Source organism: Panthera leo, chromosome D2 (assembly GCF_018350215.1).
Source record: "Panthera leo isolate Ple1 chromosome D2, P.leo_Ple1_pat1.1, whole genome shotgun sequence".
Taxonomy (NCBI): Eukaryota; Metazoa; Chordata; class Mammalia; order Carnivora; family Felidae; genus Panthera; species Panthera leo.
Window position 1 is genome coordinate 55163912 of NC_056689.1, and position 17049 is coordinate 55180960.

The 17049-nt window shown below is 44.8% G+C and overlaps 1 protein-coding gene across 1 annotated transcript in view; it reads right to left on the reverse strand.

The window, feature by feature from the left end:
- TLL2 (tolloid like 2) overlaps positions 1 to 17049 on the reverse strand; it is a 122952-nt gene that overhangs the window by 38288 nt on the left and 67615 nt on the right. The window contains exons 4-8 of the mRNA XM_042908867.1: positions 16337 to 16492; positions 13217 to 13334; positions 8734 to 8912; positions 7625 to 7730; positions 233 to 357 (exon numbers count right to left, since the gene is read on the reverse strand). Of these exons, the coding sequence (XP_042764801.1) occupies positions 233 to 357; positions 7625 to 7730; positions 8734 to 8912; positions 13217 to 13334; positions 16337 to 16492 (684 nt within the window). The remainder of the gene's footprint in view (positions 1 to 232; positions 358 to 7624; positions 7731 to 8733; positions 8913 to 13216; positions 13335 to 16336; positions 16493 to 17049) is intronic.

Here is a 17049-nt window from a genome sequence, read left to right on the forward strand (position 1 = left end):
CATTAAACTGTGAGCTCCAAGACCTATTATTCATGTCACTACTGACAGTCACCTCTGCACGTGGGCCTCCTACACTGTCTAAAACCTCCATATAGTAGATACCAGAAATTATAGCAGCCTCTCCATATTCTCCAAGCTGTTTTTCCCAGCAAGGGGGAATGTTGGCAAAGGATGGCTGAGTCATGCTCCGTGGGTGCAACAGAGGCCCCGGGACTCCCCGGGATTCAGTTACCTGGGCATTTGTACAGCTTCCTGGCTTGCGCTATGTCTCCCTGACTGAGCCGCACGCGCTGACCAATGGTTGGCCTGACGCCATTGTCGTCTCGACGGGGGAGGATGGTGTCTAAGAAAACTCCTCTACAGGAAGAAAAGAGAAAGAGAAAGGAGAAAGAAAAGTCAAAGCTGGCTGGCTGGCCGGGCTGGAACTTACAGTCTTCATTTCCTTGCCCATAAGCCCGTTGACATCCCCAGCCTCTGGATGGCCTCTCTGTAGGCCAGTATGACTGAAGACGTTGCTTCACTCGTCCTGGCATGTGGGTATTCCGTTTCATGAGCGGCTTACTCACTTTCCAATGGGAAAATGACTCTGCCAAGCTTGCCAGTCTGCCCTAGTCCACTGGCTTAGGGGCTTCCTTACCGACATGCACTGTGCATTTCCACAAAACCCCTGACAGGTCCAGGCCCTGGGGCCGCCACATCCTACCACTTCAGGGAGCACCATTCAGAGAGACCGAGGTGTGAGTGGTGCCCCCCGGAGTTGTGCAACAGGCATTACTGAGCATGGATAAGTCTTGGAGGGGCCTCACAGGGAGCCTGGGGACCAGCACAGAGTGAGGCTCTCAGGGGCTGGTCAGTAAGTGCTGCTTGACGGGCTGGTGAATAATGGGAATCAGAGTTTGGGGGCCTTTCTGGCAAAGGGGATAATCAGATGGAAAGTGAGATGAATGTAGAGAACAGAGTTGAGAGAGTCCTAGTCTAGAAGTTTCTATGTAAGGCCTGGCTCCGCCACCTGGGTGAGCTTAGACAAGCCCCTTCCCCTCTCTGAGCTTCAGTTGACTCCTCTAAGAGTAAGAGAGTGGCCTAGACAGTCACAGCAGCCCTTTCCAGCTCTAAGCATCCTATTCTACTCCCACGTGAATGAAGTCTAAAATGACCAAGTCAGGATGCCCAGCTGAGTACTGGCCCTATTTACATCTCCATGATGTGGGTGTGGTTGACCCCTTCCTGAGCCTCCTTCTCTGCTTCCAGACCCCCAATGAGGGACCCCTCCTGGAAGGTAGGGTCTCCCTTCAAATCAGCTCCTTCTCCAGTTACCAATTTCTTCCCTCCCTTTTAACCAGGTTTCTGGAAACAATGGATCCCATTCTCTGTCTAGCTGCCCACATACCATTCACTTTTCAATGCAATTGCAATCAGACTGCACCAGCAACGGTCAGTGGTCACCAACTAACTGACAACTCGGATGGACACCTGTCAACCCCCACCTGCCCTCTTTTACAGCACTGCCACTTTTCTGCTCCTTCCTTCCTCAGACTCTCTTCCCCTGGTGTCCAGGGCACCACTGTCTCTGTGCGGCAAGTTAGCATCCAAGTCTGCTCCCCACTCCATGCTTTCCCTTGGGAATCTGCCCTCTTCCTCTCTCCCTTCTCCTGCTCCACCTGCAACTCTGGGCTTTAGCTGATGCCAATAGACTCACAGAGAATTCTCTGATTCTGACCCCAGAACCATCTGCTAAGCCCCAGATGCCTGGAGACCCCTCCACTACACGGTCATGTGGGTCTCATATCCATGTTCGTTCCATGACTCTTGTCTCCCAAGAGTGAATCTGAAGGCACCATGGCACCTTCTATCGTGCCTTGAATCTATGCCTTCCTCCTCATTCCAGAACACTGCCTTAGCTCAGGCAAACAGCATCCCCTTTCTGCATTCTTCCATAGCTTCTTACCTGGTCTCCCTCCCTGTAGACTCAGTCAGCTCTATGTTGCACCCACAACAGTGCAACGTGATTGTCCGGAAATGCAAGGGCAGCCTTGTGTCCTCTCCACTTAGAAGCCTCCACTGATGTCTGATCACCACCTGGATCCCCAGGCCCTTGGCTCACTGGCCTCTACCTTCCTCTTCAGCCACTTCTCCTGATACCTCCACCCCTCTTGGTAGCTTAAGCAACACCGAATCTCTGATAGCCCCAAACATACCCTTACGCAGGCTGTCCTCTGCGGAGGCTGCCCACTGCCCATCTTCTTGTCCACTAGCAAACTCCTGTTCATTCACCAAAACCCCATCAGATGGCTTTCCCTCTTAAAAGTCTTCTAGAACCCTTTTTATCCCTCCTTATCCTGAGTTATTCATTCCCTCCTCTGGGCTACCTCTTGGCCTTATTTGTCTAGTCTCTTCTTATCATACTGTATTGTCTTTTTTGAAGGGTGAAGATATTTGTCATCTCTGCTAAATAGTAAGTTCCTCAAGCAGAGAGACTGAGACTTTCATCTTTATGCCCTTAGGGACTGGAGCACAACAGGTCAAGAAATACTTTTTGAATTAAATTATGTAACCAAGGTAGGGCAGTGTCTTCAAAAAATTTTGCAAAGTAATTTACACCCAAGGGAAATGCGACAATGCATGTTACCTAGTTATTAGCTGCACTGTCCCTTCTCCTCCCTCTCACTTTCTCTCTAAAACATTTCCTTTCCCCTCAATTCTGCACTACTTTGGAAAATATATATTATTCTTATATCTTGCTGGTGGCATGTGTTATTATCTTTCTGGTTTTACATATATGTTTTCTAAATCAGACTTCAAACCCACTTTCTTTCCAACATAAGCAAGCAAGAGCCTAGATCATCTGCCGATTTCCTTTTAAGTATCCACATCCCCAACCTTTAACCACCTGGCCTGTCTTTCTCGATTTCCCATTGCCTTATCTCTGGGTCCAGAGCCTTCTAGAGAAACTTTAGGGGAATCCTCGTTTTCCCTCACTGACTTTGCCAAGTTTTAAACTACAAGTAATGACTCTACATAAAATTCTAAATCCAATCACCTACTAGATCTAAAAGGGGGCACTTCTGCCCTATAATAAAATGGGTCCATTTGTAATTTTTTTCTTGATTCCCCTGAAGGAAAGAAATTTTCCTGCACAAAATGCAAAGCTCACCACCATCCCTTAGCAACCCAGGCCAACCAACCTTGCTGAAGACCACAGCATATAGGTGACTTTGCCAGTGTGGAGAACGTGTGCTCTCACTGAGCGTTCACAGGACCTTCTTATGTGCCAGGACCAGGCCTGAGCACTTTACATGCACCATCTCATTTAGTCCTTGTAACACCCTAGGCCAGTGCAATTATTAGGGTCTCCTCCCCACCGGTGAGAAAAAGCCTGCAGAGCTTAAGTGATTCTCCCAGAGTACAGAGCTAGTAATGGAGAGCCAGCCCTGGAACCCAGGCAGGCCAGAAGCCCATCTCCCGGCATCCTCCTCCTTCCAGCCAGTGTTCTCACTGCCCAAGGAACAATAGGCTTTAATGTGTGCTAGATAAATGATAGAGATAGGAATGTGAGAGACTTCAAAAACTGAAACAGCAGGAACAACATCAGCCCACACTCAGATAGCTCTTTGGGGCTGGGACGCCCTCCTTGACATGTCCCTGAGCTGCCAGCAAGACGGAAGGCTCTGGAAAATATTTACTACAAGAGGCCTCCCCCGCATGAACCGCTGGAGTGACATCCCTCTTTTATGTAGGACAACTCTTAGCCCTGACACTCTGCTAAACTAAGAAAAGGTTTGGCAGATGCTTTAGGGAATAAAGCTGTCAGCTCTGAGCTCTCCAAAGATGCCCCTGTACCACAGATCTCTCTCCCCAGCTCCTGGACCCTTGCCCAACGAAACCTCCAAACACATCACTCTCCGCAGCCGAGGTCCAACCAAGGGGGAGAGGGAGGGACTGCAATAAACCAGAAAATAAAGTGGGAAGGAGTCAGATCAATTGTAAAGATACACAAAGATTGGGTTTCCCATCAGCTGGAAGAGTAGTTGCCTCCAGATGAGCAAATGTTCTATAAGCCATTTTCTGCTCTTTTTCAAACTCAAAGACGATGCACAGGCTGGCTCCAGGGGATATGTGGCCAGGAGTAATGATGTGGATTTAAGGACTGGGAAACTTGACAAAAAGTGGGCCAGGAAAGACCATTAGTAAGGATGCCACTGTTAAATGTCCCACTGAACAAAGTAGTTTCCTGAAAATCCATGCAGAAAGTTGGCAGAAAAGACGATAAAGGTATCCACTTGCTACAAAATAGCTTTGCCAACATCGTTGTGAACCCTGAGGCAGGGGTGAGAAGATAGCTGTGGTAGATTGTTAAAATAATGGGAGGCACCTCCTAATGTCCATAGCCTTCACCTTGTACCTTGCTCCGACCACTGAAATGTGACAGAAATGATGTCCTGCAAGTTCTAGAACCTGGGTCTTAAGAGTCTTGTGGCCTCCCAGCTGGTCTTTTAGGAGCTCTGAGTTCCAGTGCAGTGAGGAGCCCTGTCCAGCCTGCCAGAAGTTGAAAGGCCACAGGGAGGAAAACCGGGGGGGCCCCAGTGCACAGGCAGCACAATGGCCAGACATGGCACTGGCCATCCTGGACTTCTCAGCCCAGTCACTTTGTCAAATGACTACTGCTGTGGAAATGATTCCAGGCAAAACCAGAGAAGAATGAGCCAGAGTGACCCACAATGTCACAAAAAATAAGTTGCTGTTATAAGCCATGACATTTGGGGGTAGACTCTTCTGAGGCAATAGATGACATCATGGTAGCAGAAGGAGAAGTCTGCCTCCCTTCCAAGCCTTCATGGGAGCTGCTGTGCTTCTACCTAGCCGCCTATCACACCCATGTGCTGCCCCTCGCCAATCTCCCTCTGAGGGCTTCTGGGTACTCTTGGTGGGGAACTATCATTTCATGGGTTTGGTCCATGGGCTTCTACTGGTCAATGCTGATAAACTGCTCCACAATGACAACAGTGTTGTTGATGGTTATCTCTTTGAGGGGTGACAGGGATGGCATTATGAGCTAGAGATCACATGAAAAAAAAAAAGATTTTTCTTAAAAGAAAAACAAGAAAAGAAATGCTGGTCCCAGAAGACACTGCATTCTTGCCTTGGCCTTTAATAACTGGCACATGGCAGGCACCAATAAGACAGTGCAGTTCCTATAGCCCATTGGAAGTAATTCATCCCCAACCCCCTCTGAACAGGAGACGCCTGTAGATTCTCCTTATGAAGTGACCACCACATTTGTGGATATGTGGACAGAAATGCAATGACGATAATGGAAATTTCTTCCCTCACCGAGTCCAGCATTGCAGATCTCCCTGTCTCCTTTGATCCACCCATTAATTTTTTCACTTAAGAAATATTTATTGAATATCTACTCTGTGCTAGGTTCCGTGGTAGGTGCTGGAGACGAGAGAAGAGGATGCCCTCAAAGATCTCAGTCTAGTGAGCCAGAGGGGGATGTAACAGGTACATAGGATTAGATTAATTTATAAGAATAATTAATAGACAACTTATAAAGCAATATGAAGAGTCATGACAGCTATGGAAACAAGACCCAAAGTACAACCTTCTCACTTGAGCCAACTTGACAGTGATTCTCTACAAAATCAATACTTTGTCTCTACTCAGCAGCCTGCCATCTCTGGGGCTGATGTACTGTGGCCCAGATTTTCCTACACCATTTCCCAAACCCTCAAGACAGCCCAGCCCCCACACCCAAGCATCCCTGCTCTGACCTTTCATGGTGGGCTGTCATCCTGCCCACCCATTGTCTCTTCAACTCCCCCAACAAACCCCCAGAGTAGGTCCTTCGAAGTCTCCTTTCCCAACATGGAAGAGGAAGCCTCAAATGTCCACATGGCAATGAATGCAAACATCTGTCAGTGCCTTGCCCACCTGCACTGATTAAGAAATTACAACAGGAAATGTTTGAGCTGGAAGGGGCTCAAAGAACATTTAGTCCAACCCTCCTATGAGGAAACCGATGCCCAAGGACGTGGAGATTTGACCCAGCACAAAGCTATCCCTAACTACTGTCTATACCTCCCTCAATAGCATGGTGCATGAGAGCACGAGGCCTGGAACCTAGTCTTTGACTCTCAGTCCAGTGGTCTCTTCATTTCATGGTGCACCTCATATCCTCTGACAAGGAGCCAGGAGAAGAGTAATGAAAACAGGGTCAGTCACTCCCATGCCAGTTGTTCAAAGATGCTGACGTTGACAAAACTCTACCTATTAGAGCTCTGGAGAGATTCCCCCTGGATGCAGGATGGTGACCATAACTAAATCAGCTGTGTGGCCAGAGGGACAGCACCACCTTCCCGCTACAACTGGGAACATGGGATGCTGAGGTTTGGATACTCTCTCCCACAGTTCCATGACTTCATCAACAGCATGCTTTCAGCAGGCTTACCCAAGAGCCAATGAGCCCTGGGTACACTCCCAAGAGCTGTGTGTCTCCTGAAGGAATGGTTTCTTTTGATCTTTATGGACATGGCGACTCATGAAATGGATTGTTTCCTTCCTTGCAATAACTGCTAAGAAGCACAGGGCAGCATTTGCTGCCAGTGTGACCAAAGTGTGCATGACTTTCTGGCATATATTCTGAACAGGCAATTGATTCCAAGCTTCCATGCAGCTATCTACCCTTATTTTCCCCTCCCCCATCCTCAAGTTTCCTCATTTACTTGTTTCTTGTCCTGTGTACGTCCTGGAAACCCAATCGAACCTTTTGTTTTTGAGTAATTAAATAGATAAATAGAAAGCAAACAAGCTGGTTTTAAGATGAAACTGAGAAAAAAGTGGCAAGTGAGAGAACATATGCCTTGTATCTCCTCTAACTCAAGAGTGGAAACACCCACAAAACTGGGATTCATTGGGGGACACTTCTATATAGAAAACACGCATATGGTCTAGAAGCAAGGGAAATATTGGAAATACTTCACACCCAGTCCAGCACAGCAATAACTCATCAAAACAGATCCTACCGATGCCGACTGTAAATCACTGGCCCCAGCCACACTTGGGTACACCAGCTCCCATCAAGTGTGACCAGCAGGCGGGAAACCTGGACCTTTGTTCTCACTCTGACCCCAGCTACCTGTGTGCCCTCGAGCTGGCTGGAGCCTCATTTTCTTCACCTCTAAAATGAATCCACGATTTACAACTCCCCCAGCTCTCATATGGTCTAGCTTTCAATAAACCACACCTCTTTAAGGGAACTGGTTAGCACCACTAGGCTTACATCAAGGACGTGCTTTGGAAGACTCCCCCACCCACTGGAAATTTTACACAGAGCCCCTAAGTTATTATCCCGGCCAACCTCTAGATAATTTCCCCTTTCCAGTTTGCTGCTTGTGACATTAGGGCATGATGGAACACCAGCTTCACAATGGGATTCAATCTTATTAGCGGGAACCTGATTAGATTATATTTCACTGCAGCCCAGAGGCCACTGTATTTCAAGGACAGACAGGCCAACTGTGCTAAGAGCATGCAGAGACCCACTCTCTTCAGACCTCCAGGAATCCGACCCGAGCCTATGGCAGGCACAGTAAAACACAGATGAGGCATAAGCATAGATTCCGACCTTGAGAAGGTGTTCCGGGCGTAGTGCATGATGCTGTCAAAGTCGTACGTTTCTCCCAGAGAGCTCACTTCCCCAGCTTCCATTTTTAAGAAATTATACTCCTGACCTGTGACACAACACTCTGTTAAGGCCTTTGAAAACCAAGGCAGGTACCTGAAAGGAGGCAGAGGGGGGAGAAGGAGGGCCCATAGCAACTTCTGAGAGCTCTGTTAGCCCAAATAACAGGGTTGTGGTCGTTCTCATTGTTTTTAACAGACTGGAAATTTGAAACTTCAAACAGCCCTGTTCTTCCAACCCACCACCCAACCCCTCCCCAAGTGCCCCTGGAAACTCTTATACTAAGTTTGTAGGCAGGTTCGATATTAATCTGATTGTTCAAAAACTTAGAAAAAAAAATCTCTGATCTTGCTACTAAAGAACAAAAGAAAAATCAAAGAGTTAAGTTCAATCCCAAATAGTTCACAATTCAGACCCTTGAAAGCATTTTAAGGCAAACATATTATTCAACCAGCTACTTTCATGTTCAACATAGACTTCTATATAAAATTATTTAATATAAGAAGTGGGGTGTTTTGTTTGTTTGTTTTTTTGTTTTGTTTTGTTTTGTTTTTAGTCTAGACACTACCTGCCTTGGGGCAGAACATTTCCAGGCCAAAATACTACTTTTACATGTATTTGTGTCCTAATTGTATTTCAGTTTCAAAAGGATGTGTTGCTGAAGTCAGCAAAAGTGACTCTTATAAAAGCAACCAGGAGAACTCTTTTTTTTTTTTTTTTTTTTGGCTTCTCAGCCTTGATCCTGCAACAGTTACTCTGGTCCATTCTGTTCCTTTTAGGAAATGGAGTTGGATTTCATTGTCCTTTTACAACATGAAAAGTCATTTGGTTTCTGCCGTAACCCACAAGCTATGGCAGATGACCTCCCAGGAAGGGCCACAAATAACAGTGGCAGTGCTAGCAACAAATGTCTGCACAGTAGGGCTGCTGCCTCCTTACTTAACAAATGAGCATTCGTCGGGTCCCTGAAACCCCTCTCCTTTAACCCTGCCTGACCCAGGGGATGCCACCTTCCCGGCCAGTGGCTTCCAGACTCGATACTGGCTCCTTACCTGGCTGGATGTTCTCTCTGATGATGGTGACATGCTGGTCTCTGTCGGGCCGAGTGTGTTCATGCCAGAACCCAACCACATGGCCCAACTCATGTGCCACAATGCCAAACTTGTCACAGTTTTTCCCAATGGATATGGCCTGCGGGCCTCCTCCTCGACGCCCAACATAGGAACAACAGCTGGACAGTGGCAGAAATACCCAGGTCAGCCGCTCAGAGAATAGGAAGAGTCTAATGCCCTCCCCCATGCGTGTGATTGTGTGTGTGCGTGCACGTGTGTGTGTGCGCACACACATGCACGCACGCGCACACACACGCTAATCTAAAAGAAATAGATATTCAGAGCTGAAAGCACGTTCATTTTCCAAGTTACCTCCCAATACAGAAATTCCCTCCAAAAATTGTTCTCCTTTTTGGTGGTCACGGATCCACTTGAGAACCCAAAGAAGATAAGGTTTCTCTTCTTGGAATAAAGCCCATACCCTCCCCAACCCTGCACCCCCAAGTCTCTCCTGCATCATCTCTGATGACGAGGAAAGGAGTCAGCTGAGTTTCTGTAAAGCATGGTACCCTTATCAGAGAAGCCTTAGAAATGACTCCCCTTCTGGGCAAAATTGCTTTTTCAAGTAACGTTTATTCCTAACATATTATTATATGTTATTCCTAATATAGAAAGGTATAAGAAAAGAAATAAACATGGCCCACAACCCCACCACCTCTATCACCCAGCTAACCTCTATCAAACATTAAAAGAAATATGTGTTCTGGGGCGCCCGGGTGGCTCAGTCAGTTAAGTGTCTGACTATTGATTTAGGCAAAGGTCACGATCTCATGGTTCGTGGGTTCGAGCCCCACGTTGGTCTCTAGGCTGACAGTGAGGAGCCTGCTTGGGATTCTGTCTCTCCCTTTCTCTCTGCCCCTACCCTGCTTGTGTGCTCTGTCTCTCTAAAAAGTAAATAAACATTTTTTAAAAGTATGTGTTCAAAAGAGTCAAGTATTAAGTCTCTCACCCCCATCTCTAATCTCTTCATCCAAAGATAACCATTGTTAACAGTTTCTTGGATATCCTTCAGAAAAATTAGATACGTATACTTTTTATTATAAAATGCACTATGTACATCATCCTTAATTTTTACCTTTTTTCCTCCTTAATGTAGAGATCTTTTTATAACAATGCATACAGACTTCCTTCATTCTTTTCAAAGCAACAAAGTACTAAATTTTCTTTAATCTGACTCCTATTAATGTACATTTGGGCTGATTCCAAGTTTTATTAGTTAAACAAAGCCTTATGGGAGAGGAAGACAAAACAAACAAATAACAACAAGCAAAACAAATAAATGGTTGGACTCCTGTTTGTAGCATTGGGATTGAGAGATAAACGGGTTCATACATTTGAGATTTGATAGATACTATCAAACTGCAATCCCCAAATGTTGGGTCTACTTATATGCCCACTAATGATATATTTAAAAGCCCTATTTCCACACAACCTGGCCAACACTGGCTTTACCAGATTCTTTTTGTCAGTTGGATAGGTGAAAAATGGTATTTCAGTGTATCGAGATTGGATAGTTTTCCATGTTTTCTATGACATTTGTATTTTTTTTCTTGTGAGCTATGTGATCACCTCTTTTCCCCATCTTCTTTTGGGCTGTCCATCTTTTTACGAATGATATATAAGGACCCTTTGTGAATTAAGGAAACAAGTCTTTTGATTGTCAAATGTATTGCAAATATTTTTCTCACTTTGTTTCTCAGTTTGCTTTTTTGTTTATGTATTGTCTTGGTTTTGTCTACACCACATATAATTTTTAAATTTCAATGTATGGAATGTCTTCACTTTCCTACATCCTGCTGGGAAAGGCCATCTACCTGCCAGGATCATAAATAAAATCCACTCTTGCTTCTCTCATAATAAAATAATAAAATTTTCAAAATAATTTTTAAATCTCTTTTCATTTCTTTATTTTTCCTTTTAAAAATGTTTACTATATTTGATCCGGCTAGAATCATTTTGATGTAAGAAGTGAGGTAGGAATCCAGCTTTATTTTTTTCACAACAAGCTGTCTATCTCAGTATTAAAATATCCCAAATGACTAATCCAGCTCTCACTCATTTAAGATGCTACCTAAATTCATGTATAGGCATATGCACTTTAAACTCTTTTGTTCCGTTCCAAATGGTTTTAATTATTACTAACTTCATTTGCGTTTTAAATCCTAGATGTTTGAACAGACCATCAGACCACTCCCCATAATCCCCTCTGTACCTCCATCCCCCTGTCCCTGTGTCCTTTCTCTCTCTCTCTATGCCTCTCTCTATATATCCCTCTATTTTTTTTCTCTTTCTTCTTATTCTCTCTCTCTCTCTCTCTCTCTCTATATATATATATATATCCCTCTCTCTGCCTCAGTCTCTCTCTCCCTCTCTCTGTCTCTGTCTCTCTCCTTCTCTGTTGGTTATTTCTACATGGTTGTTCCTCCAGATAAACTCTAGTGTCATTTAAGTTGTCGAAATATATATACACATATGCCCACATATACATAAATGTAGATGTCTGAATCCAAATGGCATGCTTTTATAGGTTATTTTAGGGAGTTCTGCATCTTTACAATGTTGAATATTCCCATACCAGGAAGTGGTATGCATTTCCATTTTTACTTTTTTTTTTAAGTGTCCTTAGAGTTTTAGCATTTTCTTCTTACAGGTCTGGAGCATTCTTGCATTTTTATTAGGTTTATTCTTAGAGATATTATTTATTATGTCTCTATTAAAGTGATATTTTTCCTATTACAGAAGTGTATCAGATTGTTTCATTATAAAGAAAAGTAATTTTTTGTTTACTACTTTTGTAATGAGTCACCTTAATAGGGTCTCCTTTTGTTTCTAGTAGTTTCTCAATTGCTTTTCTGGGTTTTTAGACACGGTCATATTAACTTCAAACAATGCAAACATTGCCTTGTTCCTGCCGATACCTGTCATATGTATTTCCCTCTCTTATTTAACTATATTAGCTAGTATTTCCCAAAATATGTAGAATAATTGTGGTGATCATGAACACCTTTGCCTTGTTCCTGATTCTAACAGAAATGCTTCTAGAATTATCAGTTTAATTCAATGTGGGCTCTTGGGATACACACACACACGCGCGCACACACACACACACAGGTTTAGCCATAGCTCTTTAATTTAGAATTGCAGGGCTTTTATTATCTCGACATCTTATAACATCAATCCTGAATTCTTTATGATCTAAGAGTTGTAAACAAAAAATAGAGCTTTTCATTTACTAGGTAATGCAGGCGTGTTCATTCTACTTTTTGTTATTATTTCTAGTTTCATTGCTCTGTAATCAGAGCCTATTTTAACGCTGTTTCTGCCTTTGAGAATTCATTGAGGTGTTCTTAATGCTTAATAGATGGACAATGTCTATAAATGTTCAACATGCACTTACAAAGAAAAGATGTGTTATCAGATTGCCGAATCTGATAGACCCATAGGATCAACTCTTAATTACATTTTTCCAGTCCTCAACAGATCTCTACTTATTTTTTGGTCAACTTGACATTGATCTACTTGAGTTGACAGAAATGAAATAAAGTCGCCTGCTGCTGGTGTTTCTGTCAATTTCCCCTTGAATTCCCTGGGGCTTGCTTTATGACTCTTAATGCTATGCTATTTGGTGCATAAAGATTTATGACAGTTATATTCTCACTGTAGCTTGTACTCTTTCTCATTATAAAGTGCCTCACCTTTTTTTTAAAACACTTTCTGACTTTAAAAACAAAACAAAACAGGAATGAAACAAAAAAGGCCTTGTCTATAACTAAAATTATGATCCCAATGTTCTTTTTGTTAGCATTTGCCTGTATGCCTTCTTTCCTTTTACATGTAAACCTTTCTGGGTCATTTTTCTAGTAGTCATTTCATGCATACGCCATGTAGTTGGGTTTAAGTATTTGAACCAGAACGGGGAACTTTTTCTTCCAGTGAGAGAGTATATCACACTTACATTTATTGGCATAACAGATAAGTTTAATCAAAATCCAGGCATCTTATTGTGTGTTGTGTTTTCTGGAGGAAGTCTGTAAGCCCACGGAGCCCATAAAATTACCCACAGAGTTTTGCATAAATGTATATCTGTCATGAGGAAGCCCATAGCTTCATCAGGTTCTCAGTAGGATTGCTGACCTCAAATTGGTTCAGAACCACTGCTCCATACAAAACACCCCCAATTCCTTCGATTGCTCCCCTGACAGGAGATCCAGACCCCTTGTCTTCCTAGAGTCTTCTTCTTGACCCACCTACTTTGTCACCGGATTGTGAGTTCATTGATGGCAAGGGGAGTTTCTGACAAACCCTAGATTGCTACTTATTACAGCTCTTTGGAACGATTTGGTTGTACAGAGAAAACTCAAGACTCACAAGCCATCTGTCTGCCTCTGATTCCTCTGAGACGGCCTTGCTTTCACTTACTTACCCACACGTTCTGTAACTGAACACAATAAAGCTCTCTTCATCAGTCCTTTCTATGAAGGTCACACAGGTGTGCTTCTCCCAGTGTCTCATAGCCTGCTTAAAAATGGCCCTCTGGCTTCCTGAAATGACAGGGCAAGGCTCATCACTTCACTGATAGGTCCATGCCTTCCTTCGATGCTGTAAGGCGTGCTGACTTACAACACTCGTTCCAATGATCAAAAAAACTTGTTGGGGTGACACAGGATAGAAATGCACTAGGAATAAGGATTGCTCTTGCTAAAGATATAACTTTCCTGAATCACCAGAACTCAGTAAGGGCTTGTGGATTGGAAAAGAGAGTAAAAATAGATGGTCAGAATATCCCAAGCTCCCCAACTTGTCCTGTGAAGGGAAAGTACTTAACTAAGCTTTAGAAAAATCTTACTCGGGTTATTCAATTTGGAAATTTTAGGCTTTTGAAGGAGCTCACCAGTACTGCATTCTGCAGCCTCTTTTTATTTTATATCTATAGGAGTGTATGTCCATATGCTCTAAAAAGTTTATTTTCACGCACATTCATGCTACTTTTGCATGGGCGTGCAGTGTCTTCTGGTGGATCCTTGCGCCTCATTTTCTACAAAGCCTTTGAAAACAGATGGATTTCATACTTTCTCTGAACATGTCCTCATAGTTCCTTGAACGGAAATGCGTTGAAAAGTAGAACTCGGGGCGCCTGGGTGGCGCAGTCGGTTAAGCGTCCGACTTCAGCCAGGTCACGATCTCTCGGTCCGTGAGTTCGAGCCCCGCGTCGGGCTCTGGGCTGATGGCTCGGAGCCTGGAGCCTGTTTCCCATTCTGTGTCTCCCTCTCTCTCTGTCCCTCCCCCGTTCATGCTCTGTCTCTCTCTGTCCCAAAAATAAATAAAAAACGTTGAAAAAAAAAATTAAAAAAAAAAAAAAAAGAAAAGTAGAACAATAAGTAAATTGTCTGGGAGCAACAACAAAGTAGCTGTAAACTGTGGCTGATAGTTACTTGCCGTCGGTAAGTATTCTTTTAAAAAAATCTGTCAGCCTGAGATAAAGACGACTATTTTGATTTTGCTAGAAACAATGAGAAGGATCTAGAAAAAAATAGTGGTTTGGGGAGTACAAATTATGATTAGGGGTGGGTTCTGAGTTCTAGAGTGACCTTGTTGCCAAAAGCAAACAAACAAAGCACTGGGGAGGCTCCCGTCATAGCCTGGAAGACATGGGGGTGGGGGTCAAATTGTTGTCCCCCAAAGCACACATATAGAATAAAGAGTCACCTAGCTGTCCATTTTTTTTTTTTTTTTACATCTTGACACTTTTAGTTCAAATTGTTTATATAGCTCAAGCACTCACCAAAATAGCAATCCCACTAATTACAGAATAACAAAAACCACCACATAAAGAAAATTCTCTCTATAAAATTAGCTGATTTTGATGAAGGTTATATACATCTTTGGTCAGAAAAGCACACCAGCTCTGAAAGAACACAGGTAAGCACCAGAGACCAAAGGTGAGTAGCTGGTCAAAATTCCAACATTCAAATCCATTAGGCATGCTCCTTTTCTCCCAGTAGGACTGGGAGCTCCTGGCGGTAAAGTCTTGGCCTTTTTGTCACCAGCACCTACTTAAGTATCCGGCAAGCATCCTGGGTTACTGTCTCATGAGTGACGCTGCCAGGAGAGAGGAGGGGTGGCCCGGAGGCACTCGGTGCTCTCCGCCAGCTCCCAGGTCCCTGTCATCCACGTCTTCACCGTGCCTTTACCCATCAGTGGTTTTCAGTGGCTCTGGGACAGCTGCCTCATCAACAGCCTCCCCCAGAAGCCACAGAACCGCAGAGAGGAGGCCGACTTGTAGGTGCTGGCAGAATCGAGAGCCTGGAAGAGGCAGCTCCGTGTGGCTTTCCACTCAGGCATTTGACTAATACTGGCCACAGGCCTGCTATGGGCATAACTGTTGAATGTCTACTACTGTTCTGTTCTAGGTGTTGCAGATACAGGAATGAAAGCAAGACAAAAAAAAAAAAAAAAAAGATCCCTGCTCCCACAACGATTGGGCAGAGACAAAAAACAGGCAAACAAAAGTCAAAGCATTTCAGGTAATGGGAAGTACTACAAAGACTAGAAAGTGGGGTGCTGAGAGTGAGTGGCTTGTGGGAGTATTGGGGGTATCAGGGAGGCAAAGAAGGCTTTTGGGGGGACGTGCCATCTGATCTGAGGTGCCAGTGATAAGAAGAAACCATGAGAAGGTCTGGGGAAAGAATGTTCTAGGCAAACAGGGCAAGTGCAGGTGTGCTAGGGCAGCCATGAAATGGGCATATTCCGGAAAGGAAAGGTGCCTGTGAGGCCAGCACACAGGGACTGGGGAGAAGAGAGGAGGAACAGGGTAGGACACCGGGTGGGACAGAGGGCAAGGGCTGCCTGGAGGAGGGCCTTGGAGGCCATGGTCAAGAGTTTCAGCTTCATTTGTAGTGATGGGAAGCCACTGGCTGACATACATATTTTAAAGATAATGATACCAATAGCAAATATTACTATGTGCCAGGCACTATTCTAAGTGCTTTATCTAAATTAACTCATTTAATTCTCAAAACAACCCTATGGATTAGAAAATATTATCATCCCCATTTGCATAAGAGGGGACTGAGGCATGGAGGGGTTAAGTAACTTGCCCCAGGGTGTACTGTTGGCAGGTGCCGCAGCCCAGTCAGGGTTGGCCACTCTGGTTACCGTGTGGAGTGCTGCAGGGGTGGGGGGTCCAGATTTCTCATCCAGGCAGAACACAGGTAAGCCTTCCTGTGCAGCCACTCACAGCTTCCTTCTGTCTGGAGGGCTCTGCTCACATACCCATTGTGCAACCTCTGCTTATATTTCAAGACCAGGGCCCTATGTCACGCCCTGCACGGAGCCTTGGGGACCAGGTGACCACCTTTGAAGACACAGCCCTACCAGAGAGTGCAGCTTCCCCAGGCTTAGTGCACAATGGAGCATTAGCAGGTAGGACTGCTGTGGTCCCAGCGTTTGCTCCATTCCACCTGGACTCTTCCTGGGAGAACACCATCAACCTAGGGAGACAGAGCACCCAGCCTCAAAGGAGGCCTCATCTGGGACCACTGACCAGTGAAGTTCCCTCCGATGACGTAGGGGATGACCCCTCCAGGCCATATCCTCTCTGCCCTCGAGGTTGTGGCTCTTCGGACACGCGGAGAAAAGGTCTCAGCTCTGGCATTTGAGGTCCCGGGGCTCTGTAGAAGCATAGCATTTTCCTGGCCGTCTGCAAGAGAGGCATGCTGCCATTTACTTTGCCTTGAATTCCTTCTGTACATTATGATTAAGACTGTATTATTCATGAATCCATAAAAAGGGGTGTGTGAAGAACCTGTGTTCTACAGGGGGTATTTGGTCTGTTGAGGGTTTTGAACCCCTGGGTGTTAGTAAGGGTGCCAGGCCTCTGAGGGAAGCAGGTCTGGCTTGTTGGAAGCCTTGAACGGGCCCTGTGGGGCAAAGGGCAGCCAGAGACCCTCAGACTCAAGCTGCCCGGACAAGGCATCCTTTGGGAAGGAGCCGAGTTAGGGGTGTGCTCTCTTCTTAGCACTGGGAACACCCGAGGAAACTATTGAACCAGTCCCCTGCCCTGATGAAATACTCATCAGTGTTGGAAAGTTTGAAAACGATTTGGCCAGTCTGACAAACAGAGTGAACCAGTCTGTGATGCTGGGAAAATAAGCTCTTTGCAAGATAACCCCCTGGAAAAAGCCTCAGAAAATCCCCAACTCCTCCCAGTCTCTTGGCACAGCTGGACCTTTCAGAGAGAAACGTGCAGAAGAAATG